Source organism: Pan paniscus, chromosome 1 (genome assembly GCF_029289425.2).
Source record: "Pan paniscus chromosome 1, NHGRI_mPanPan1-v2.0_pri, whole genome shotgun sequence".
Lineage (NCBI taxonomy): Eukaryota > Metazoa > Chordata > Mammalia > Primates > Hominidae > Pan > Pan paniscus.
This window is the reverse complement of record NC_073249.2, coordinates 112368320-112392565: the sequence shown is the minus strand read 5'-3', so window position 1 is coordinate 112392565 and position 24246 is coordinate 112368320. Positions and strand designations below refer to the sequence as shown.

Here is a 24246-nt window from a genome sequence, read left to right as displayed (position 1 = left end):
GTGATACAACAAGGAACATCATAACCTCCTGCTTAGACAGCTGGGCAGAATCAAGGCTGCCACAGAGCCTGATGGAGTAGGAGGAACCATGCCCAGCCATTCCCACACATGCTCAGGAGCAGGGCAGCTATGTACATGTTGGAGAGATGCTGTTTGTCTTTGACTCGCCCATGTTCTGAGTGAGCCCTTTGACCCAGTTTTAGAAGCAGACTGAGCCACGGTGAGCAGAGGCGGGGCTTAGGGAGGCAGGAGTCTTGGGGCTTTATAAAGTCCTGCTGGGCACCACTGGGCATCTCTTTCAAGGTTTCTGCTGGGTTTCTGAACTGCTGGGTTTCTGCTTGCTCCTCTGGAGATGCAGCGTCTGTTGACTCCAGTGAAGCGCATTCTGCAACTGACAAGAGCGGTGCAGGAAACCTCCCTCACCCCTGCTCGCCTGCTCCCAGTAGCCCACCAAAGGTGAGTCACTTTCTGAGAAGCACCTTGTAACTAGTAAAAGATAGTTTTTCCCTGCTACTGGGGAAAACTCACTAGAATCCCACTCAAAATTTGGCAAGGCTTGTGCACAGCAGCCTTAGACAAGCAAGTTAACTTTAAAGGGTCTCAGTTACCTCATCTCTAAACAGACAATCCCTTTCAGCTGTAGAGTGAGAAGAGCCCAAACCTCTGACACATGCTGTGTTTGTGAGCAATGGCAACTTTTACTCTGCCAGCTGCATGAAGCAGTAGAAATATCAGTACCAGGCCACAGCTTTCCTCTCTACACCACCATTCCCACCTTTACCCCTAGCCTCTGCCTAGAACCACAGGACCTTGTGCCAACTGCAGTGTTAGTAAGACCAGTGACTTTATATCACTGCAGCAGAATCAGAAATGGACTGAGGATGAGAAGTTGTGTTTGCCTTGTGTTCCAATTTTATGAAAAGGGGAAATGTGTGTTTATGTGTGTACGTGTACATGCTCTTTGCAAGAAGAACGTGCACACTCCTTTTCTTTGTAAATAGTCCCTGAACATGGCTCAAGTGCTTATGTTTTCCGTTGTCAGTGATGATGGTAACACAGCTATCGTTAGTGCCTCAGGCTCCCAGCCACCTATGTGTTTCTGTCTAATCCCCAAACCATCCACTACACATTGGGACTAGTTCTTTATTTCCTTACATTTTTACTCTATATTCTATGACTACTAAATATTTAGAAAAATGATTTTGACCTAGTGTCTTTCCTTGCCAAATACCCAAGGAACCTGGGTGTATAGATGTGCATGGTAGAGGCAAATGCACATAGCTTTCTTATATTTTTCATTATGCTACCATCATCTCACTCTCCCCGTGCACTGCCAAACCCTGCATGTGGGTTAAATGTCCCAGCTCAGGATTTAACCTGTTTCTATATTTGTGAAGAAGAGATTGATGTGGGTTTCTTGTTTTAATAGCAATAGTTGGCCATCAGCCAAAAGACATACATCAATCCTCCCCAACATTCTGACTCCCTTGGTTCAAACTCTTGGAATCATTCCCATTTCCCTCCTGGTATATTCACAGTTAATCCCATTATGCATGGCTTGAACTAATATTGCTTTTCATGAGTCACCTTTTCTCTATATGTCTAATCGCCTTTAATCCTACCCACATTGGCTCTAACTCCAACCTAAAAGAGACTTTCATCTCAGCATCTGCTTTGCTGTCTTCAAAATTCGGTAAGACTTGTGCCCTCCACTTCCTGTATTTCTCACATATTGTCTCCCTGCTCCCCTATACACCTGCATCTCCAGGGTTCCTTACTTGTTCAGTCACCCCCTGCCGTGGCCACTTCATTCCCCTCCAGTTCTTCACTGGCAGAAGTCTGTCATCCATCAAGGTTTGCCTCAAATGCAGTCTCTTCCACGAAGCTTCTCTGATCCTCCAACCCACTGAAATTTCTGCTTCCTTTGAACTCCTGTGAATTTTGCCCACATTCCTTTTTGTGGGCCTGACCACATTCTGCCTTGAAGTTGGGTTATATGTGTGCTTATCATTCCTCACACTGGTCAAGGAGGTCTCAAGAACCTCACCCTCTTCTTTTCTTTGTCCAACCCCTTTGTTCAACCCTCACAAACCCTTCCCAGCACAGTGCCTGAAGTGTAGTAATTAATTTTGAAACACAAGGGAAGGAGGCAAGATGGAATACAGAAGTAAAGGTGTGGTGCATGTTCTTGAAGTGGGCAACACCAGGAGAAAAATGATTTAAAATTACACAAAGTGATCATTCTTTAGAGAAAGCACAAGATGAGAAGGATACTCTTAACTTTGGTGGGCCGAAGCTTCTGGAAGCCTCTATGTGTTAATTTTCTTCAAGGCTTTATAATCCATTTCTAGAAATAGCTCCCCACCAAGACAGCTACAAAAGTTACCAACTGACCCATTCTAAGCTTCTTCTTGCAAGCTTTGATTTCTAACTGGGAAGAAAGGGAGGGAGCCAGCCCAGAGAAGTCAGAGCGAGAATGAGGCTGAGAGAAAGGCAGCCAAACTGGCAGGACAAGCGCTGGCTTAACCATTAGCTCCTGGGTACTGGGGAAGCTCCTCCATAAATATTTGAGAGTACAAACTCCAGTTATTTGGAGGGAGTCAAATAAATAAGGAAGATAAATAAACTCCAAACCTCTCCTGTCAGATATAATGTGTATTTATCACTCTGCCTCACTATCTTGTGATCATATGATCCACTTTTGCCTCACAGCTATCCTTAGAAGTGACCTTGCTGCTGGGAGAGGCTCTAGAATTCTACCAGAGGCTCAGAATCCCAAAGATGATTGATAGACACATTCAATCTGAGTTCCAGCTCCCGTAGAATGGAACTAAATTTATAAGCCTGGCACCCAGGGCAGTGAAGGGACAGAGTATTTCTAACACGTGAGAAACTATGAAGTTACCCTGAGTGCATCACTTTACCAGTGTGTGCCTTGGTTTCACTAACTATAAAATGAAGAATGTTGCTAAAGTGAACAGAAGGTATAAAGTACTTTTGTATGGGAGCAGTACAGAGATCACCAAGTTCACCTCCAGTATGCTCCCATACAAAAGGGAACACAGATTTTCACCAGGGATATTAAGAATCTGGGTTAAAGAGAAGTGGATTGGTCCAGAAAAGAAATAGATCATCTCTCCCTTCTTCTGCTGACTCCTTCCCCTTTCTTTTTTCTCTGCTCTCGTTTAGAATTGCTCTTTCTGCTGTCTGTGTTCCCTGCATATTTAGCTGTAAAATGTCTGCTTCTTTCACTGGGCTGTGCTCTCTTTATGGGCACAATGCATGTCTTATTCACTGCTGTGTATTTAGACTAGAACTGTGTTGGGTGTGCTCAATAAACATGGGAAGGCCCTATCAGAAAAATCAGCTAGCAGAAAACTTACTTAAAAGTAGGAAAACAGCGGGTATGTTCTTGTGTAGAAAAAAGAAAGAAGGAGAAAGACATGTAATTAGAGGTACACTTTTAAAATGAGTAAAGATTGTATAATTATGCCCTATAAGGGCTTATAACATGTAGAAGTAAAGTATATGACAATAATGGTTCAAAAGGATGCAGAGAGTAAATAAAGTCAACCTAAAGTTTTTGCAGTGTTCCAAAAGTAAGATAAGTATTAATTTAAGTAAGATTACAACAAGCCAATTATGCATGTTATAATCTTTAAGGTCACCAGTAAAAGGAAAAGAGGGTATAAAATGAATAATAAATATTTGCTTACTCTAAAAGGATATGGGAAAGGAGGAATAAAAGAACAAAGAACAAATGAGACAAATAGAAACAAATAAAAAAATAGACTTAGTTCCGGCTGGGCGTGGTGGCTCACGCCTGTAATCCCAGCACTTTGGAAGACCGAGATCAGGAGATCGAGACCATCCCGGCTAACACGGTGAAACCCTGTCTCTACTAAAAATACAAAAAATTAGCTGGGCGTGGTGGCAGGTGCCTGTAGTCCCAGCTACTCAGGAGGCTGAGGCAGGAGAATGGCGTGAACCCAGGAGGCGGAGCTTGCAGTGAGCAGAGATCACGCCCCTGCACTCCGGCTTGGGTGACAGAGTGAGACTCCGTCTCAAAAAAGAGAAAAAAAAAGATTTAGTTCCAACTATATTAGTAATTACAACAAATATAAATGGATGAAATACTCAAATTAAAACACCACTATTGTTAGACTTCTTAAAATTTTTTTAAAGGACTAAAAATATATACCGATCACAAGAGACGTATGTTAAAGATAAAGACTTTAAGAAGTTGAAAGTAAAAAGGGACAGAAAAAGATATACCATGCAAACAGTAAGCAAAAACTAGTGTAGCTATATCGACGTCAGGAAAGGAAACTTTATGCCAAGAATATCACAAAGATGAAAAGGGATATTTAATAAGGATAGAAGGGTCAATTCAATGAAAAGATGATAACAATACTAAATTTGTAGTCATCTGATAACATAGCTTCAAAATATGGAAAATTAATTAAATGATTGCTATATTACTGTCTTTTGAGGAAATTGTCTACAGACCATTAGTGGGAGTTTGACTGTTATCTCCATCACAGGTTTTCTACAGCCTCTGCTGTCCCCCTGGCCAAAACAGATACTTGGCCAAAGGACGTGGGCATCCTGGCCCTGGAGGTCTACTTCCCAGCCCAATATGTGGACCAAACTGACCTGGAGAAGTATAACAATGTGGAAGCAGGAAAGTATACAGTGGGCTTGGGCCAGACCCATATGGGCTTCTGCTCAGTCCAAGAGGACATCAACTCCCTGTGCCTGACGGTGGTGCAACGGCTGATGGAGCGCATACAGCTCCCATGGGACTCTGTGGGCAGGCTGGAAGTAGGCACTGAGACCATCATTGACAAGTCCAAAGCTGTCAAAACAGTGCTCATGGAACTCTTCCAGGATTCAGGCAATACTGATATTGAGGGCATAGATACCACCAATGCCTGCTACGGTGGTACTGCCTCCCTCTTCAATGCTGCCAACTGGATGGAGTCCAGTTCCTGGGATGGTATGTACGGCCACGAACCTTATGTAAGAAAGGTGCTGGAATTGGAGGCTGAATATTACCAGTTTTGCTTTTCAGTTCCCCAGGTGGCTTCATCTAGTGAAGGAAGGACAATATATTGACACAGCTGCTGCTATCATCCAACAATAACCACTTAGACTTATATAGCTTTACAGTTAGGTAGCATGTTCACATAGCCATTCATTTAATTCTTACAACAGCCTAGGAAGTGTGTATTATACCAGATTTATAGAAGAGAACATGGAAGATCTGATATCTTACACATAGTGAGTGGCAGAGGCAAAAATGCCAAACCACATCTGACATATTTCCTATTTTACTGTACCTGTTTCTCTTAAACATGTCCTAAGTCTCTGAGAGATTGGTGATGTTGAAAGATGTATGCAAGTTTAGATGTTCGGGATAAAAACACCTTCATAGAAACAGGCCCAGAAAACCACAAGATAGACTGTGAGTATTTCTACTCTTTCTCCCTTAGGTGGCTCCTTGCATATTGCTTTTTGCTTAACATATTAACATTACCTTGTATCTTACTTATATCTTCTCCCAATGCTATATTTGAGGAGTAACCCCTGTTGTTACAGCAAGAAATGATTCAAGGGAAACAGTACAGTATGAGAGTTTGAAGCCATAGCTCTATCAATAATCATTGATAAATTCCTGAACCTCTTTGAGCCTCAGGGTGATTTGCCTATCTGCCTTGCTTAACTTATAAGAGGACTGAATAAAATAATTCATAGAAATGTGAAATTTTCATAAAGATGTGAAAAAACAGTATGTTGGCAGTAGTTAAGACACTCTATATTTACTAAGTTTGAAACTAGGATTAAAAACCTTAGAAACCATGATAAGCATTAATTATAAAATTAATCAAAAAGCCTTAGTATTGGCAGAGTCCTCAGAGATCATCTAATTCAATATCTTTTGCTTTAGAAAAAAGAGGTCAAGAGGAGTGTAACAGTTTATCTCTGTACATGCAGCAAGACAGTGCAATTACAAAAGTCCATTCCAAGCTTTTCCAACTGCCCTACCTGGCTCCATCATTAACAATTCCACTGACATGGGATGGTCCAGTCTACATCATCAAGTCTGTTCTTAAAGTGCCTCTCCTAGTTGATACTTGTATTACTACCTCTCTAGTAACCCCTACCACCATTACCACCACTGATATGTCCAACCAATTATTTAGTTGAGGAGTAGAAATGAAAAATAAGGGGCATTCGCCAGCCTTTAACCAAAAATCAAAGAGCCTATTCTTGAGAGCATTGTCAGCCTTAAGCATGCCATTTCAAATGCGTAGATTCTTCTGAGGGGCTGGGTATTCCACAGATGGGGTCGCAAATGCATCTTTTAAAAAAATGTGGTATCTAGGTATAAAAGTAAAAATTTAAAAAACAAGTTATTGAAATGTGAATCTTTAGTTTGTATTTAAAACAAAAACAGCTAAGCTTGAGCCTGGACACTCGGACTACATACCCTGCAGGTGACAGTAACCACCAGGACCAGAGGATGCCAGTGTGAATGAGAACTCTGCTTCTGACCTAGCCAATCATTCATCTGGGGACCCTCAGGTGGGAGGGAGTGGCTCTGAGACTCAGGGAGTTCTGAATCACTCCAGAGAAAAGTGGAGGGGATGAAGAAAGAGAAGAGTATTTCTGGCTCAGATTGGCTGGGAGTCCCCATGTTTTCTTGTGTTTTTTTTTAAATGAAAATAATTAAAATTTATATTTGGAAAAAAAACATACACATACACAAAAGTATATAAAGCAAAGAAAGACTCCTCATTTGACCCCTGTTACCACTTCTCAAAATTTAACACTAATGGTTTATATGTATTCTTCCAATATTTTTTCTAAGTACCTGCAAGTATACACATATCTATTCCATTTTAAACATTGTACAAAATATTCCTCATCTCTTAAGTCTTAGAGGTAATTCTGTATCAACATATGTAAGGTCTATCTGATTCTTTTTAAAACCATGATATTCTTGATGGATATGCCAAATTTTATTTAATTAATCCCATATTGATGGATATTTAGTTGTTTAGCAATGATAAATAAAGTTTTAATGAACATTGTACAATAGCTTTGTATACTTTTGGCATTGTATTGTAAGAATAAATTCCTAGAAGTGGAATATCAGGATAGGTTGATTTAAAAGTTTGATAAAATATGCCAAATTCTTCTCCAAAATGTTGTACTAACTTACATTCCTACAATGTATATATTATCAAACTTTCTAATCTTTGTCAATTTAACAAGTAAATTTATAATGTTTTTGATTTGCGTTTCTTTTACTATAAGAAATCTTGAATATTTCTATGTTGTTTATTGGCCTTTTTTTATTATATAGCTTGCCTTTTTTTTATTTTTTATTTATTTATTTTTTCAGACAGAGTCTCTATCTGTTGCCAGGCTGGAGTGCAGTGGCGGTGATCTCAGCTCACTGCAACCTCTGCCTCCCAGGTTCAAGCGATTCTTCTGTCTCAGCCTCCTGAGTAGCTGGGACTACAGGACCCCACCACCACACCCGGCTCATTTTTTGTATTTTTAGTAGAGATGGGATTTCACCGTGTTAGCCAGGATAGTCTTGATCTCCTGACCTCACAATCCTCCTGCCTCGGCCTCCCCAATCGCTGGGATTACAGGCGTGAGCCACTGTGCCCGGCCTAGCTTGCCTTTTTAATGAAACTTTTATAAATGAAGATAAAATGCTTTTTGTTGATTGTAAGTGTTGTAAATACTTCCCCAATTTGTCTTTTGACTTTGTTTCTGATAGAAGGCTTTGATTTTTAGATAATCAAATTTACTGGCCTTTTCCTAAATTGATTCTAAATACTTTTCTATAGTTTCTAAAGTTTTCAAAATGTGTGCGTGTGTGTGCTTATATACAGGTAGAAAAAAGTATTGTTTTCCCTTAATTTTATGTATATAAAAATTATATATACTTAAATATATATATTAAATATACCAATTTACTTATACTAATATATTTATATATACTAAATATATACTTACATTTATATATTTATATAAATTATTTGTATATTTATATATATACACACACGCACATGCACATAGCATTGGGGAAGAAAACAATACTTTTTCGTTGATGTTGGAGTTAGGATTGTTATAATTCTTAAGAGAAGGTCCCTGGATTTCAGTGAATTTGGGTTGGAGTCCTGACTCTGAATCCTTACCCTACCATTTATTAGCTATGTGGTTTTTGGGCAAGTGGCTTAAATTCTTTAGCCCTCAGTTTCTTCATCTGTAGGATGGGGATAACTATATCTGCTACATAGATTTATCATGAGGATTAAATTATATGGAAATATGGCTCCCAAAGCAGTGCTGTGGGTGAATACTGGGAGCTTCCTCACAGGTCAGAATACTAAAATTACTACCATATCTCACCCACAAACTTGAGTTTTTGGGATAGTACTTCTGACAGATGAAAGTGGAACACATAATAGTCAAGACCACAATTATTTATTGAATACTAGTCTGATTATCATAAAGTTAGTGACTACGGATCATTTACTCAACATAAACTCTTTTCACAATGAAAGTAGTGCCACACAATTCAAGGCACGTGGTTCAGGATCCAGTCAGAACTGGGTTTGAATATCAAAATCCATATTAACTAGCTATGTGACCTTACACTAGTTACTCAGTCTCTCAGGAAGGCAATGTCTTCACTTGTGAATGTGGATGTTACCTACCTCATTGGATTGTTTCAAGAATTGTTTAAGGATAACTAGTGTCCTACTAGTGTTTTAAATGTTAGTTTCCCTCCCTTTCCTTTACCTTCTATGATTTAGGGTATAATTTCAGGATCATGGTGTGCTATAAGGAGATGGGTACAAACTCAAACCTGAATTGTCTCCAAAAGTGTGAATTAACACATTTTTCACTGAAGTCAGAGACAGAATTCTGAATAAATGAGCGTTTTACAGAGTGTCAGGACACTAAATTTTGACTTTACATTTCAAATGTATCATTAATTGCACTAGAACATAAGCTCCACAGGACTGGGATTTTTTATTTTGTTGATCACTCTATATCCAGGACCTAGAATTGTGCCTGGTACACAGTAGGCACTCAGTCTACTCTAGATTTGGTAATGATGGTAAATATTTCTTGTTTCTCTTTACAGGTCGTTATGCCATGGTGGTCTGTGGAGACATTGCCGTCTATCCCAGTGGTAATGCTCGTCCCACAGGTGGGGCCGGAGCTGTGGCTATGCTGATTGGGCCCAAGGCCCCTCTGGCCCTGGAGCGAGGTTTGTAGTAATCCATTACCAAGAGGCTGTGCATGGCATAGCCAAGAACATAGATCCTAATCCCACATTGGCACACCTGCTACTCAGGGCTGACGTATGGGTTTGAGGATGGTATTGCTTGCCTCTAAAAAGGGCTGGTCTATGGGGCAGAGGGAGGAGAGGAGAAATGGGAGAGGGGAATCCGCGAGGCTTCCTCTCTTGCATCATCAGGCATTGGGATAACGATGCATGGAATGAGTGGTGCAGATGATGGTGAGGAATCTTAGGGAACTCTTCTGGCAATTGAAGATTAAAATATATAACTGGATATAAAGTGAAAGTCTTTCCTTTGAGACTGTTGGCTTCTATTCTAGGTTTTGTTAAGCCCATGTAGGTGAGGAAAGGGAAATATACATCTCATTTTTGTAATACCAACAACCTGTCCAACTCCTTTTGAATATGCAAGGGATGTTGAATGGGCTTGAACTTGGGCATGGGACACAGATAATGACCAGAAACCTCCTTTATATGGTTCTCTCATCCTTTGTGCTCAAGGTAGGCTGCATTGTGTAGTCTCTGAAACACTTTGTGTGCCTTTCCAGGGCTGAGGGGAACCCATATGGAGAATGCGTATGACTTCTACAAACCAAATTTGGCCTCGGAGTACCCAATAGTGGATGGGAAGCTTTCCATCCAGTGCTACTTGCGGGCCTTGGATCGATGTTACACATCATACCGTAAAAAAATCCAGAATCAGTGGAAGCAAGGTATGAGATTCAGAGGGCAGAAAGTGGGGGCTCTATTTACATAGGCCAAGGGTTTGTACCCAAAGGCCATGAGATGGTCTTTTCTCTCCTGCCTTGAAAATAATGTCAAGAGAATTGTTTCCTGTCCTCTTTCTTACACTCTTCCCTGGGTCTATGCTAAAATCCATTTGGATGTCATTCAACTTCAGGTGTAAAATTGCTTCTAACTTGAGCTAAAAAAAAGAAAGTAAATAATCCAGGGCAAGGCCCCCAGTGTGAAACCAAGGGATGTCAGCCACCTGGGAAGATGGCGTTAAGAGGCTGGGCAGCCACATTCGACAGTGGTTGGCATTTGTTTCTGGTTAAGTCAGGCATGGTTTGGCTCTTGGTTTGTGGTTCACCATCTTTTAAAGTCTCACATTGAGAAATCATACCTATATTTTCTATATGCTGAAGTGTTATCAGTGATTTTTCTCTTCGTGATGCTACTGCAGGTTGATTTTATTTTTACCTTTAGTTTTGGAATTTCCCTCCTGAGAAATATGTACTGCTTTCATAAGCAGAAAATAAGCAAATAAATCTTCCTTTTAAAATACAGAAAAGCAGGGAGTGGTGGCTCACGCCTGTAATCCCAGCACCTTGGGAAGCTGAGGCAGGAGGATTGCTTGAACCCAGGAATTTGAGACCAATGTGGGCAACAAAGCAAGACCCTGTCTCTAAAAAAAAGTACAAAAGTTAGCCAGACATGGTGGCATAAGCCTGTAGTCCCAGCTACTCAGAAGGCTGAGATGGGGGAAATTGCTTGAGACCAGGAGCCCATGCAGTAAGCTATGATCAAGCGACTGCCCTCCAGCCTGGACTACAGAGTGAAACAAACCCTGTCTCTAAAAACATATAAATAAATAAAAATAAAATACAGTTAAACCTACTTTAAAGACATAAATAGTATTCTTGCCTGCTCAGGCATGCCCAGATGGGCATCCGCAAAAGACAGATTGCAGTGTGGGAGAAGGCATGGATGCCTTGGGAGTGTCATAAAGAGCTACCTCTTGTCCCTTTCTACTGCAGTGGGTGGGACACCACCTGCCAGAGGTGAACCTCATGGGCAAGAAGTTGCTTTGGGCCTCTCTGCCTCAGTCTGTCTTCTGTAATTGGTTATTTGCTCCTAACTCCTCTGAATTCTTGTGGCATTTAAATTTCACTCCTTATTTGCATATGTAAGGTGACAGATGCTGCTTTGGATCCCAGCACTAAAATGTAATCTTTCCTAAGGGCAGAGATTGCATTGCCCTCTTCTTCAGAGTGAGAGAGACAGTCTGTAGAGTAGAGTCAGAGACATCTGAACCTGAATCCAAAGCCAGCCTTTTCAAAGTTGGACAGATGACAATGTTTTGTAGACCGATTCCTCCTCTGGAAAATGAAGAAAATTATAGAACACAAGGTTGATTTGAGACAAGTATCATAGAGGCTGGCAATAGTAGATACAAAGGCTTTGTTTCTTTCCTTTCTTTCCTTATTCGTAGAGATTGCTTAGTAAGTGCATGTAAAATGAATAAATAAAGCTCATATGTGTTTGCAGGAGGTGGGAAGTAGTTCCCTGGGAGGCCTGGAGAAACTCGGCACAGTTAAATCTCAGGGAGGATATCTAAATGGCTCGCCCCTCATGCCCCATCCTTGCCTTCACGCTTCCTCTTCCAGCTGGCAGCGATCGACCCTTCACCCTTGACGATTTACAGTACATGATCTTTCATACACCCTTTTGTAAGATGGTCCAGAAGTCTCTGGCTCGCCTGATGTTCAATGACTTCCTGTCAGCCAGCAGTGACACACAAACCAGCTTATATAAGGGGCTGGAGGCTTTCGGGTGAGTTCTCTTCTTGGGGAGCCTAGAGGCTGGTGAGGTGTGAGCAAGAAGGAGGCTTCTTCATGCCTTAAGTCTAGACCACCAGCACCCCTGTGGGGGACAAATGGCAATCCTCCAGCAGAACAGGAACAATCCCAGGTCCTTCCACAGGGTAGTGGGTTATTGTCTGGGTAGGGCCCTCCATGAGTTATTGCAGGGAAACATGGGGGATTTGGCAGCACTGCAGGATCAAGGGGCAGTAAGAAACTACAGAGGGGAAAGAAAGAAAGAGAGAAAGGGAGAAAGGGAGGAAGGGAGAAAGACAGTAGCTAAATCATTCAGTCAATAAACATTTTCTGAACATGTTATGTGCTAGACATCGTATTAACCTCTCAGGATACTAAAATGAATGTGACTCCATGGTCCCTGCCCTAGAGCATCTCACAGCCTATACAGACACAAACACACAGAAGCAAATGATCGCACTACAGGGTAGCAATTTGAGAAGTGTCAGGTCCCATTCTCATTTGCCATTGTCTTAATTCATGTCCTGCTTTTACTTTTCTCCCATCTATAAAATGGGGATGTTCCAGCTCATCCCCTTAGATGTGAAAAAGCAGAAAGAATGCTGTTTATTGATTCACTACACTAATACACTAATATTTACAAAGAAATGTCTTCAATACAGTTTCCACTGGGAAAGGAATCTTTCCCTTTCTTCTTGGTACCTGTTTATTTCAAATTTTGGTCAATTTTATCAACAGTAGAATAGGCTACCAAGTGTAGCCCCTGTTACTAACTAGTACTCCTAACCCTGCCACTAACTAAAACATCAAAATTAGCACAAACACTGCTTGTAAGACCAGCCCTATCGAAACAAAAAGTATAACATATACCAAAGATACTAGCTTAATATCTTTAATATATAAAGATATTATCAATAATAAAATAAATACCCTAATAGAAAAATGAGCAAAGGATATGAACGGAAAATTTTCTCAAAGAAGACATGTATACGATCACATTTTAAATATGCATATTCATTAATAAAAAGTTTACTCAAGTTACCATTTTCTCTAGATAGTCTTTTTAAAATGTGAATACCCAGAATTGTCAAGCCTGTGGGAAAATGGGCAGTAGTGGATGCGTAAATGGATCAGGTGTTTTGAGGAGTAACAGGAGAGCATGAAGCCAAAGCCTTAAAGATGTGCAACCTTTGGGCTCAGTAATCCCATGTGTTTAAAAGAACACCTACCTATTCACTGTAGTGTTTTAACTAGTGAGGAACAGAAGCAGGAAGATGGGTTAAAGTGCAGTACATCCTGTCATGGACCATTCTTCAGCCTTTACAAATAATGTTATAGAATGTCATGGAAAAAAAAATATATATATATACACACACACTAAGTTAAGAAAGTATGCTAACCACAACACATAGCATGATTTTCTTTCTAATTTTCTAGTAAGCTCTATAAAATTAGGGATGGATTCCACCAGAAAAATAAGCCCTAAGTACTCTCTCTGAATGGCCATTAGTGGTATGTTCTCCTTTGTACTGTTCTGTATTTCCAAATATTGTAGGAAAAACATGCGCCCCAAAGTCCTCTCCAGAAGCTGTTACTTTTCCCCCTTGCTCCCTGCCTCCCGTCCCCTGGCCTCTCACATGGCTACCTCTGGCCACCTCACAGGGGGCTAAAGCTGGAAGACACCTACACCAACAAGGACCTGGATAAAGCACTTCTAAAGGCCTCTCAGGACATGTTCGACAAGAAAACCAAGGCTTCCCTTTACCTCTCCACGCACAATGGGAACATGTACACCTCATCCCTGTACGGGTGCCTGGCCTCGCTTCTGTCCCAGTGAGTACTGCATCTGGCTCCATGTCCTCCATGCACACCCTCAGCCTCCGCCCCCGTGGGCTGCAGGGTCAACAAAGTTGGGTTTCTCTTTTGGCTCAGAAATTTAAAAGAAAGGAAGGGGCCTGGTGTAGTGGCTCATGCCTGTAATCTCAGCATTTGGGGAGGTTTAGGCGGGCAGATCGCCTGAACCTAGGAGTTCGAGACCCGCCTGGGCAACGTGGTGAAACCTCATCTCTACAAAAATTAGCTGAGCATGGTTGTGTGCACGTGTGGTCCCAGCTGCTCGGGAGGCTGAAGTGGGAGGATGGTGTGAGCCCAGGAGTGGAAGGTTGCAGTGAGCCATGATTGTGTCATTGGACTCCAACCTGGATGACAGAATGAGATCCTGTCATAAATAAATAAATAAATATAAAAGAAAGGAAAGGAGGGAGAAGGCAGGAAAAGGAAGGAAGATGAAAGAAACTCATACCAAAGGTGTATGTATAGGCAGATTTACAGTCTATATCAGACAGTGGTCTCCAAAGTGAAGTACATGATGTCAAGGGATGGACAAGATCTGTTTGGGCACATCAAGAAAACAGTAGCTTTGGTATGCATATTTTTGTCTCATTTATTTAAAATCTCTATACTTAGTAGAGCATGGTGGTTAAATGGGTCTGACTTTAGAGCCCACAACCTGGGTTCAAATTTTTTTAACCACTTATTAGGGTTGACTTTGGATAATACTTAACCTCAATGCACCTCACCTTCCCCAACTGTAGCATGTGTGCAATCACAATACCTGTGTTCTACTGTTTTTATGAGCATTAAGTATCTAAAACAATTAAAATAGCAGTGCTTAGCAGGTGCTCAAATGTTGGATGTTATTTCTATTCATTTTCTGTTTTGTGGGTTTTATAAGGAAGTACTGCATCTAACATAAGAAAGGGCTCATGAAGTGGCTCATGCCTATAATCCTAGCACTTTGGAAGGCTCAGGCAGGAGGATCTCTTGAGCTCAGGAGTTTGAGACCAGCCTCGGGAACAGAGGGAGGCCCCATCTCTACAAAATTTTTTTAAACAATTAGCCATGGATGTTCACGGTGGCTCATGCCTGTAATACCAACACTTTGGGAGGCCAAGGTGGGAAGATCACCTGAGGTCAGGAGTTTGAGAACAGCCTGGCCAACATGGCAAAACCCCTTCTCTACTAAAAATACAAACATCAGCTGGGCATGGTGTTACGTGCCTGTAGTCCCAGCAACTCGAGAGGCTGAGGCATGAGAATTGCTTGAACCCGGGAGGCAGAAGTTGCAGTGAGCTGAGATCGAGCTACTGCACTATAGCTTGGGTGACAGAGTGAGACTCTGTCTCAAAAAAAAAAAAAAAAAATTAGCTGGGTGTGGCAGCTTGCACCTGTAGTCCCAGCTACTCAGGATCCTGAATCCTGAGGTGGGAGGATCACTTGAGCCCAGGAGGTAAAGGCTGCAGTGAGCCATGATCACGCCACTGCACTCCGGGCACTCCAGGCTGGGCAACAGAGCAAGACTCTGCCAAAAAAAAAAAAAAAACGGGCAGGAAAAAGTGCTTATGGGTGAACTTGATCAAATTATTACTCACAGGGGATGATCAAAAAGTTATGACTGCTGAACCATTACCAATCAACATGGGAGCCTGAAGGGTGAGTCCAGTGGTCTGATCTCCATCTGGAGACACCTTCAGAACGCACTGAATTTATCCAGTCCTCATGAGAGGAGAGAAGCTCTATGTACACCAAAAATTATCTTGTGTTTTCTCTGCCTTACATATCTTGGATATTAGCTGCTTTCCTTTTGGCAAGGTTTCCTACACAAAGGCCTGTCCCTGGGGTCTACCAGAAGTCCCTCTTTATGTAGGGTGCCTGGAACCCATTTCTAGTTGCATGAGGTAGACAGGGAGAAGATCGGGATGACAGGCTGTTGTCCTATTTGAAGTGCAGAATATAATATATATATACATATATATATGTATGTGTGTGTGTGTGTGTGTGTGTGTGTTTTATTTGATTTCTTTCCCCACAGCCACTCTGCCCAGGAACTGGCTGGCTCCAGGATTGGTGCCTTCTCTTATGGCTCTGGTTTAGCAGCAAGTTTCTTTTCATTTCGAGTATCCCAGGATGCTGCTCCAGGTGAGTGTCATCTTTCTAGTAGGCCTTCCTGACAAGATTCATCTGGTAGAATAACCATCTTCTTCCCCACCATTACTGAGGCTGCCATCTTGACAGAGTTGTGTTATTATTAATAGCAAAGTAAATCACTGAAGGGATTTAAGCATGGAGTAAGTTTGTTTAATTTATGTGTTTAAAGCACTTATTTGGCTACTACTTAGAGACTAGATGGAAAAGGAACAAAGCTGGATATGGGGAAACCACTTAGATTGTTCCAGTAACTAGTTCAGGCAAGAGGTAATGGTGGTTTGATTGCAACTGATTAAAGAGAAGTTGATGGATTTGAGATACCTAATAAGAATGTATTGATTATTTTGTGATTGAAGTGATTAAGGACATGCATTTAAGTACTATGTGGCATACACCTTGACCAAATCAGTGTGTCTGCCTGCATGTTTTGCTAACAAGTATGCTTGCTTATCATTTCTTGGTATTCTAAGCCACACACACCACACGTTCCTCCAGGGTGTAACCTCCCACAGAACCTGGCTCTCTGTTGGACTCGTGATTGACAATAGTGATAGTGACAATGAAAACGGTGTAACAATCTTGCTTTTGCTTCCCAGGCTCTCCCCTGGACAAGTTGGTGTCCAGTACATCAGACCTGCCAAAACGCCTAGCCTCCCGAAAGTGTGTGTCTCCTGAGGAGTTCACAGAAATAATGAACCAAAGAGAGCAATTCTACCATAAGGGTAAGAAAAAAGTCAGGAAGAGAGGAAGAGAAAGTTACTTATCTCAGACCCCATTCCAGTAGCTGGGAGCCAGGGATTTCTTCAGAAATCTAGAATTTAGTAGTCCAGGGTCAAGACTTTTACGAGATATGGTTGGGAGAAGATTTGCTAGAAGATCTGTTGTCCAAAGGGGCAAGAAGTGGGTGGGGAAACAGAAGATAGAGTTGGGAAGAGGGAGGCAGGATGCAGCTTCCCAGTATAGAATATAGCTAAACACCCAGAATGTGTAGTCCCATGGAAGCCAGAAGTATAGTCTTTGAAAATACCATCTGCAACAGTTGAAAGAGTACAGACTTTAGAGCTAGATATCCAAATCTAACCCTGAGCTGTGCCACTCACTAGCTGTTTATCTTTGGAAAAATGGTTGAACTTTTCTCAGTTGTCTTATTTCTAAAATCATACCGATTTTGCAGGATTTCCAAACAAATTAAATGAATTATATAAATATGTTATTGACAAATATTACTGTCCCCTCCAAATTGCCCTCTTTCTCCACCAAACATAAAACAAAATATTGCTCCAAAAGCAACAAATGAAAGGAAAATGAAACCCAAAGGTAATACTAGGGTGATTAGTTGGTGGTTTTAAAACCATAGTAATACACAGTTTTACCATGATTTCTACAGGTTTTATATATATTCTCAAGCAAAACTTGGGATGCATGTTGTTTTGCAGCATGGTCTCAAAAGGAGACAGAATATATGGAATTGGAAACGTTCCAGAAAACCTAGACCTAGTGGTCATTGATCTCTTCTGGACCAGGGGATATGTTATAGCAAAGAAAGACAATGAAAATAAAAATGGAGCAGGGCACAGTGGCTCACACCTGTAATGCTAGTCCTTTGGGAGGCAGAGGCAGGTGGATCACTTGAGGCCAGGAGTTTGAGACCAGCCTGGCCAACATTGTGAAAACCCATCTCTACTAAAAATATAAAAAATATAAAAATATAAATATAATAAAAAAATAAAATTATGTAAAAATTAGCCGAGTGTGGTAGCACACACCTCTAATCTCAGCTACTCAGGAGGCTGAGGAGAATTACTTGAACCCAGGAGGCAGAGGATGCAGTGAACTGAGATCACACCACCACACTCTAGCCTGGGTGACACAGCAAGACTCCGTCTCAAAACAAAAAAAAAAAAGAAGAAGAAAAGAAAAATAGGACCTCTGAGACAAACGTTAACGGACAAAGCACTGAAATACTGCAATGAATCAGAACCAGAACATTTAGAATTTAGAAGGAAGTGTCTGTTAGGAAACAGGAAGCTGGGAATTACGTCTCAAAGTAGGAACTATTGGCAAAAGGATGGGATGAAGATTTCAATGGAGGAAGGCTATGTTTACTGTAGGAAAATGTTGTACTCTTATAATAAAAGTCTTAATAACCTTTTATTAAGGCCTTAAGTGCTAGATTCAAGATGGCTGCCCCTCTTGTTCTGCGGGTCCAGTGTTCTATTTGGTGGACTAAGGGTGACCTTGCAGCCCCTTGCAGCCCAGCCAAGAGAGCTTCACTGTGAAGGGGCAGACATCTTCATTACTATTTTCTCTTCCAAAAACTCATATAACTCTTTGTGAGTACTGCCTCTTCTCCTCATTCCACAGTGAATTTCTCCCCACCTGGTGACACAAACAGCCTTTTCCCAGGTACTTGGTACCTGGAGCGAGTGGACGAGCAGCATCGCCGAAAGTATGCCCGGCGTCCCGTCTAAAGGTGGTGAGTGAGAGTTTGCAGAGTTGGTGGCATAAAACCCTAATGTCTTCCTCTGGGTAACAACACAGAGAGAGAAGGTGGGGACAGGTGCAGGGAGAAGAAAGTTTAATGGAAGAGGATTGGGGTGACAGGAGAAATGGGAGAATTATCTGTGGAATTTTTAAAAGGAAAAGCAAGTATTCAGAATAGGAATCTTGTAGTTTGGGAACATTAACCAGGCCAGGGAGGGTTCACAGCTTTCAAACTAATCAGAAGTGGGGATTTGTACCATAAAGACCAATTAAAACTCTTGGGGCTCTTTGCCTTGGAAAGGCAAAAGCTGGGGGAGAAACATGTTCTGAAATCTTGAATGTGAAAAATAGGAGCTGGATTTGTTTACCTGATCTGCTGAAGATAGGAAGCTCTCCTAGAAGCTTGACAGATTAGCATTCAGAGCATCCATTGAGTGAACAGGCTGTGAACCTGAACCTATAGAAATCATTACTCCAGGGGGATGAGATCCACAGATCTGATGAGCAACAGAACAACCAAGATGAACAGCCCCAAAACCTCAGAAATGGTACACACCAATGTGTGGGAGACAGATTCATAAGGAATGGGGCGGTTGAAGATTCTGTTAAAGCCAGACACTTCTGCTGGAGGGAGTTTTAGGCTAAGCGTCCTGTAACAATTCTTATATCATGGGATTCCTTCTGGGGAGAAGCAATGAGGTTCAGGAAATTCGTGGACACAAGGATAGGGAGAAGAGAGCAAGATGAAAGAGGATTGTGGTGACAGGAGAAATGGGAGATATTCTTTATGATCGTTTTTAAAGGAAAGCAAACATTCAAAAATAAGAATCTTATATGAACCCAGGTAGCTGCCTTCAGTTGACCAAATAGGCAGGATAAGCAGAATGATAGAGTGAGAAGAGATTTATTTTACAACCCATAAATTTTAATTAGTGCAGTCTCCATGCTCAAGTTTTTAAGATTTTCCCCTCCTTTTGGTAGATGGAGAGGGAAGAAGAAAAAGGTGTGCCGAGGCAGGGAAGGAGCAGAGGAAGGGAAGGAAGAAGTCAGTGGGTGGCAGAGATGCACAGATACAGCCACCTGAGAGGAAGCAGAGGTGCAGGTGGAGGGGCCCTGGGTTCATTCCTTACCGCTGGGATATTGGCAGGTGCTAGGCTGTTGCAGCCTAGGTGTTGTTAGGGCTAGGAGAGGTGGACAAGTGGGCTGAGGGCCGCAGGATGCCTTTGAGAGGACGAGCTCAGTTAGCAGGCCCTGAAGACTGTGGTACTGCCCGGGAGCCTGTGTGCATGTTGGAAATACGGTTCTTAAGGGCAGGTCAGTAGCAAAGAGGGGCTGTTAAATGTGTCAACTTAGTTCATTCATCAGAAGAAGAGTGGGAGAAATAGGGAGGGAGGGGGGAAAGGGAGAGAGAGAGGTTGGGGAGAGAGTCAGCGGGAGGGGGAGAGAGAAAGAGAAATTTGGAATTTTTAAAGGAGAATTTCCACGTCAGCCTCCCTCCCTCTCATGGTAGACAAGCTTCTTGCAAGTGCTTAGGCAGAATTATACCTGAAAAAAAAAAGCTGGAACTCTTGAACTTTTCTCATGTTGATTATGAATATGAGCAGTGAACTTCGAACAATGAGATTTTAGCAGAAATGAAGGGCTGCTGTCAGTGCAGTGCTCATGGTGGAGCTCTACAGGTCTCTGCAGTGCCCTAGCCTGCCCCTCCTGCTCTCCTATCACAGGCAGATGTGCGACGGGGACCCTGCCTACCCCCAGCCTTGGCTCCAGTAGCATTGGGCACAGATCCCTCAGGTGTCCAGGCTTGGCACAGGGTGCATAGTGGGAGCACCCTCAGGATGCAGTTAGGAGAGCCCCTCTGCACAGCCACACCTCGAGCAAGAAGCAGGTACTGGGGGCAGGGTGCCCAAGAGGAGACCCATGATTGAATGACCTTTTGTTTATTTAAGTTCTGCAGATCCATGGAAAGCTTCCTGGGAAACGTATGCTAGCAGAGCTTCTCCCCGTGAATCATATTTTTAAGATCCCACTCTTAGCTGGTAAATGAATTTGAATCGACATAGTAGCCCCATAAGCATCAGCCCTGTAGAGTGAGGAGCCATCTCTAGCGGGCCCTTCATTCCTCTCCATGCTGCAATCACTGTCCTGGGCTTATGGTGCTATGGACTAGGGGTCCTTTGTGAAAGAGCAAGATGGAGCAATGGAGAGAAGACCTCTTCCTGAATCACTGGACTCCAGAAATGTGCATGCAGATCAGCTGTTGCCTTCAACATCCAGATAAACTTTCCTGTCATGTGTTAGAACTTTATTATTATTCATATTGTTAAACTTCTGTGCTGTTCCTGTGAATCTCCAAATTTTGTACCTTGTTCTAAGCTAATATATAGCAATTAAAAAGAGAGAAAGAGGAAATGATTCCTGTGTTTCTTGGAACCCAGAATACAAACCCAGCCTAACATGCAGCAAGCCTGCTAGACCTTGTGGGTCAGAGGGCTGGGTCCTTGCCTCACAGGCTGCCTCTGTCCCCTTGCAATTCCATTCTATTTCTGCCACATGCCAAGTGCTATCACAGGTACAAGGCAAATAAGAACGGTAGAACACAGCTTCCCCCAGCCCACTTCCCTGTTCTAAAGACACCACATAGACAGAGAGCAGCAGACAGGGGCCAGCAGGAGCTGTAGTTCAGATCTTCTTGGTCATTCCTTGCCGCTGTTATTTGAACAAATAAACACAGCGCAAAGGTTAACAAGTTTTTGCCTTCTATAGCCAAAAATAAAAAAAAAATAAATTTTGATGCCTGGCAGGAAATTATTCCATTACAGGATCTTTCCCCCTTGGGGGAGGGCACTGCTTCTTCTAGGGTCCTCTTATAAAATAGAAATGGTTCAGGCAGATGGGGATTGAGCTGAGGACGGGAGTGGGAGGAGAGGGAAAGTATCAGGGTGTTGTCATCACTTCCTTTTAGAAAGTTTCCTCAGTCACCCCCATGAGGAAAGGGCACCTTGGAAAAGAGAGAGGATCCTTTCCATTGGCGGGGAGCAGAGCTGGTGGGGGCAGGGGAGGAGGAGGGGAGGAGGAGGAGGAGGAGGAGGAGAAGCAGGGGAGGCTTAAGGCTCCCTTAAGCCTCAGGGAGCGCTTAAGAATGGCCCCACAGGAATGAGAAGCTGGGTCTGTTCCCTTCACTGTTTTGCTCAAGGCTGTTCATGTCACAACAAATCCCAGATAAGCCCCAGTTTGCTCAGAGAATCCAGCATTAGCTGACTGCCTTCCCAGGCCTCTCTCAAGGTGCCTGCAAAACTCTACTCATCACACCAGCTGCAGCCGCTGCTTAGCAGCCCCTCTTTGCTACCCTCTTGCTGCCTGCACCTCCTCAGCAAGATGTTTAGGGGCCCTCAACCTGGTTGGCATCCCTAGCAGAACAACATGTGCCTTTCGGTATCTGTGTGCAGGGGAGAAAACCCAGCATTAACCTTAGCTCTGGAGACAAGAGGCCTCGGGCCTGGCCTTCTATCCACACAGAAGCTCACTGTGGGGTGTTAGTGCTGAAACTGTCTCCATCAGCCTCAGTCAGCCTCAGTAACCAGAACTTCCCATACTTCCTGCATCAGAGGCCAGGCCTGTCTCCACTAGGGAGGCATTTGAGCACAAATGGAATGATATTAAACATTCGACAACCAGGTTGTCAAGGGCTGACCAATTGAATGGACACTGCCCACACCCCGCACATCAGCTGGGCATCAGCACTGGCTCCCTCCAACTTCCCTTATTCACCAACTTTTATACTGAGCCCGAGGCCTTCCTCTGGCAGCTCTGGGACACTGATGCCTGCCTGCTCTGAACAAAGCCCTCTCCCCCATGTAAGGTCAGCACACGAGGGAATGAGTTGCCAATGGCTCAGTCAACATTTTCACCCTAAAGTCTACAGATACCATACAAATAAAGACTTTCCCTGTGGGCAAAAATTCACACAGGGTGACCTACGGCAGGAGAGAGGATGGCAGATTGGGCAAGCGTTGGGCTATGATACATTCATTCAAACGGGAATACTCAACATGTGATGTTAAAACTGATGCAAAGGGTGGCCCCGCCACTGACCATGAGACAAGCCCAAGCTCTAGGGGGACACACCGATCACAACTTCAGGAGTCAGCACGTTGAGGCAGATTCTGCGCATGGCCCAGCTTTTGCACTGCCTCCACCCTGAGCTCACAGCCAGCCTTCTGCTGTGTGTGCACAAGAATGAACTTCTACTCTAAAGGGGCAGTGAAGAGATGCCACATGCCACAAAGAACATGAGGGAGTCCACGGCACCCTCCCTGTAGCCCTAGCTGGATTTTTCAAAAATTTCATTGTATATATTTGAGGGATACAACATGACGTTGTAAGATATATATATGTAGTAAAATGGTTACTGTAACGGAACAAATTAACATATTAATTATTTTACAAAGTTACCCATCCGCCGCCACAATGGCAAGAGCAGCTGCAATCTACTAATTTAGGAAAAATCCTCAGTACAATACACTGTTATTAACTATAGTCCTCATGTTGTACATTAGATCGTTTGACTTACTCATCCTGTGTATTTTCTACTTTACATTCTTTGACCTGTATCTCCCTAGACACCCCCCTCAACTACTTTTCTAGTCCCTATGTCAACATATTTGACCTCTTTTTTTGGGGGGGGATTCCACATATAAATGAGTACGTGCAATAATTTTCTTTTTGTGTCTGGCCCATTTACTTAGTCATCAGGGAAATGCAAATCAAAACCACGGTGAGATACCACCTCACACCTGTTAAGATGGCTATTACCAAAAAGACAAGAGATAGCAAGTGTTGGTAAAGATGTGGAGAAAAGGAGAAACTTTCTAGACTGTTGATGGGAATGTAAATTGATGCAGCTATTATGAAAAATATTACAGAGTTTCCTAAAGAAACCAGCTGAATTTTACAACGAATCCTGCCCTTTAAGTTTGGGAGAGGTCATGTGGACAGCCATGGGAGACGTGATACGATGAGATCGTCCCATGCCCTCTTTCATGACCCAGTCTAGGAAGATATTTTGAGATGCTCAAGTAATCTGCGTTTCTAGTACTGTTCCGAAGACCTTAGTGCACAGAACATGATTTGTTTAGGGGCTTATGAGGAAGGAGGCTGAGAGGCTAAACATTGAGCTAAATTTTTAACTGAATTTTTAACTTCATAAATTTCAGCCTGTTTTTCTATCCATCAGTGCACTCAAGTGACCTCAGTGGATGCCATGTGAGGCACAGGTATATTTACAGTTGGAGAGAATGGGTTGTCTGATGCCAGGACACCCAGTGTCTAGATCTGGCTGAACATAATTGCAATGAGGTCATGTTGAGAACTATTTGGTTCATGGGGTTGGTTCTATGTAAAGAATTGAGACCTGCCTGTCTGCTCTCAGACTAACATAGGAAGAAAGCAACATTCACCAAGTGCTCCTGGCACTTCCCGTAAGTCCCTGTTTAATCCAGTAAATTCTCATTGCAGTTCTGTGAGAGGCACCAGTAGCCCTCCCACAGATGAGGAAACAAAGGTCTAGGATAATTAAACACTGAGTTCCCGGTCAGACAGCTGTCCAGAGTTGACCGTGACATTCACAACCAGGCCCATTCCCTTCAAGGTGAGCTACAGCAAGGCCAACCCCTCTGAGTTCACTGCAGACACTAACACAGCCCTTACTGCTGGAGTTCTTATTGATGCTTAGCTCCATCACAAAACTAAGGAGGCCAGAGTGCTGGACTCGCCCCTGCCAGTGCCAAGCAGCTGCCCTGTGTCAAGCCTTCTTAGCCAGGCCAGCAATCTCAGAAACAGACACTACTGGGCACACAGTAAGAATGGATCATCCCTTAT

The 24246-nt window shown here is 42.7% G+C and overlaps 1 protein-coding gene across 2 annotated transcripts; it reads left to right on the top strand.

The window, feature by feature from the left end:
- On the top strand, positions 1-22135 carry HMGCS2 (3-hydroxy-3-methylglutaryl-CoA synthase 2). 2 transcript variants are annotated; one of them, XM_003806304.5, is made up of 10 exons: positions 1-456; positions 4545-4999; positions 9176-9301; positions 9883-10047; positions 11725-11890; positions 13558-13728; positions 15767-15873; positions 16479-16604; positions 18247-18358; positions 20316-22135. In XM_003806304.5, exons 1-9 carry the CDS (start codon positions 353-355, stop codon positions 18351-18353), a joined length of 1527 nt encoding a protein of 508 aa, XP_003806352.1. In that variant the 5' UTR covers positions 1-352; the 3' UTR covers positions 18354-18358; positions 20316-22135. The 2 variants fall into 2 exon arrangements, with proteins under 2 accessions (XP_003806352.1, XP_008950396.1); XM_008952148.4 differs by having other exon boundaries at positions 144-456; positions 20324-22135.
- The last annotated feature ends 2111 nt before the right edge of the window (positions 22136-24246 follow it).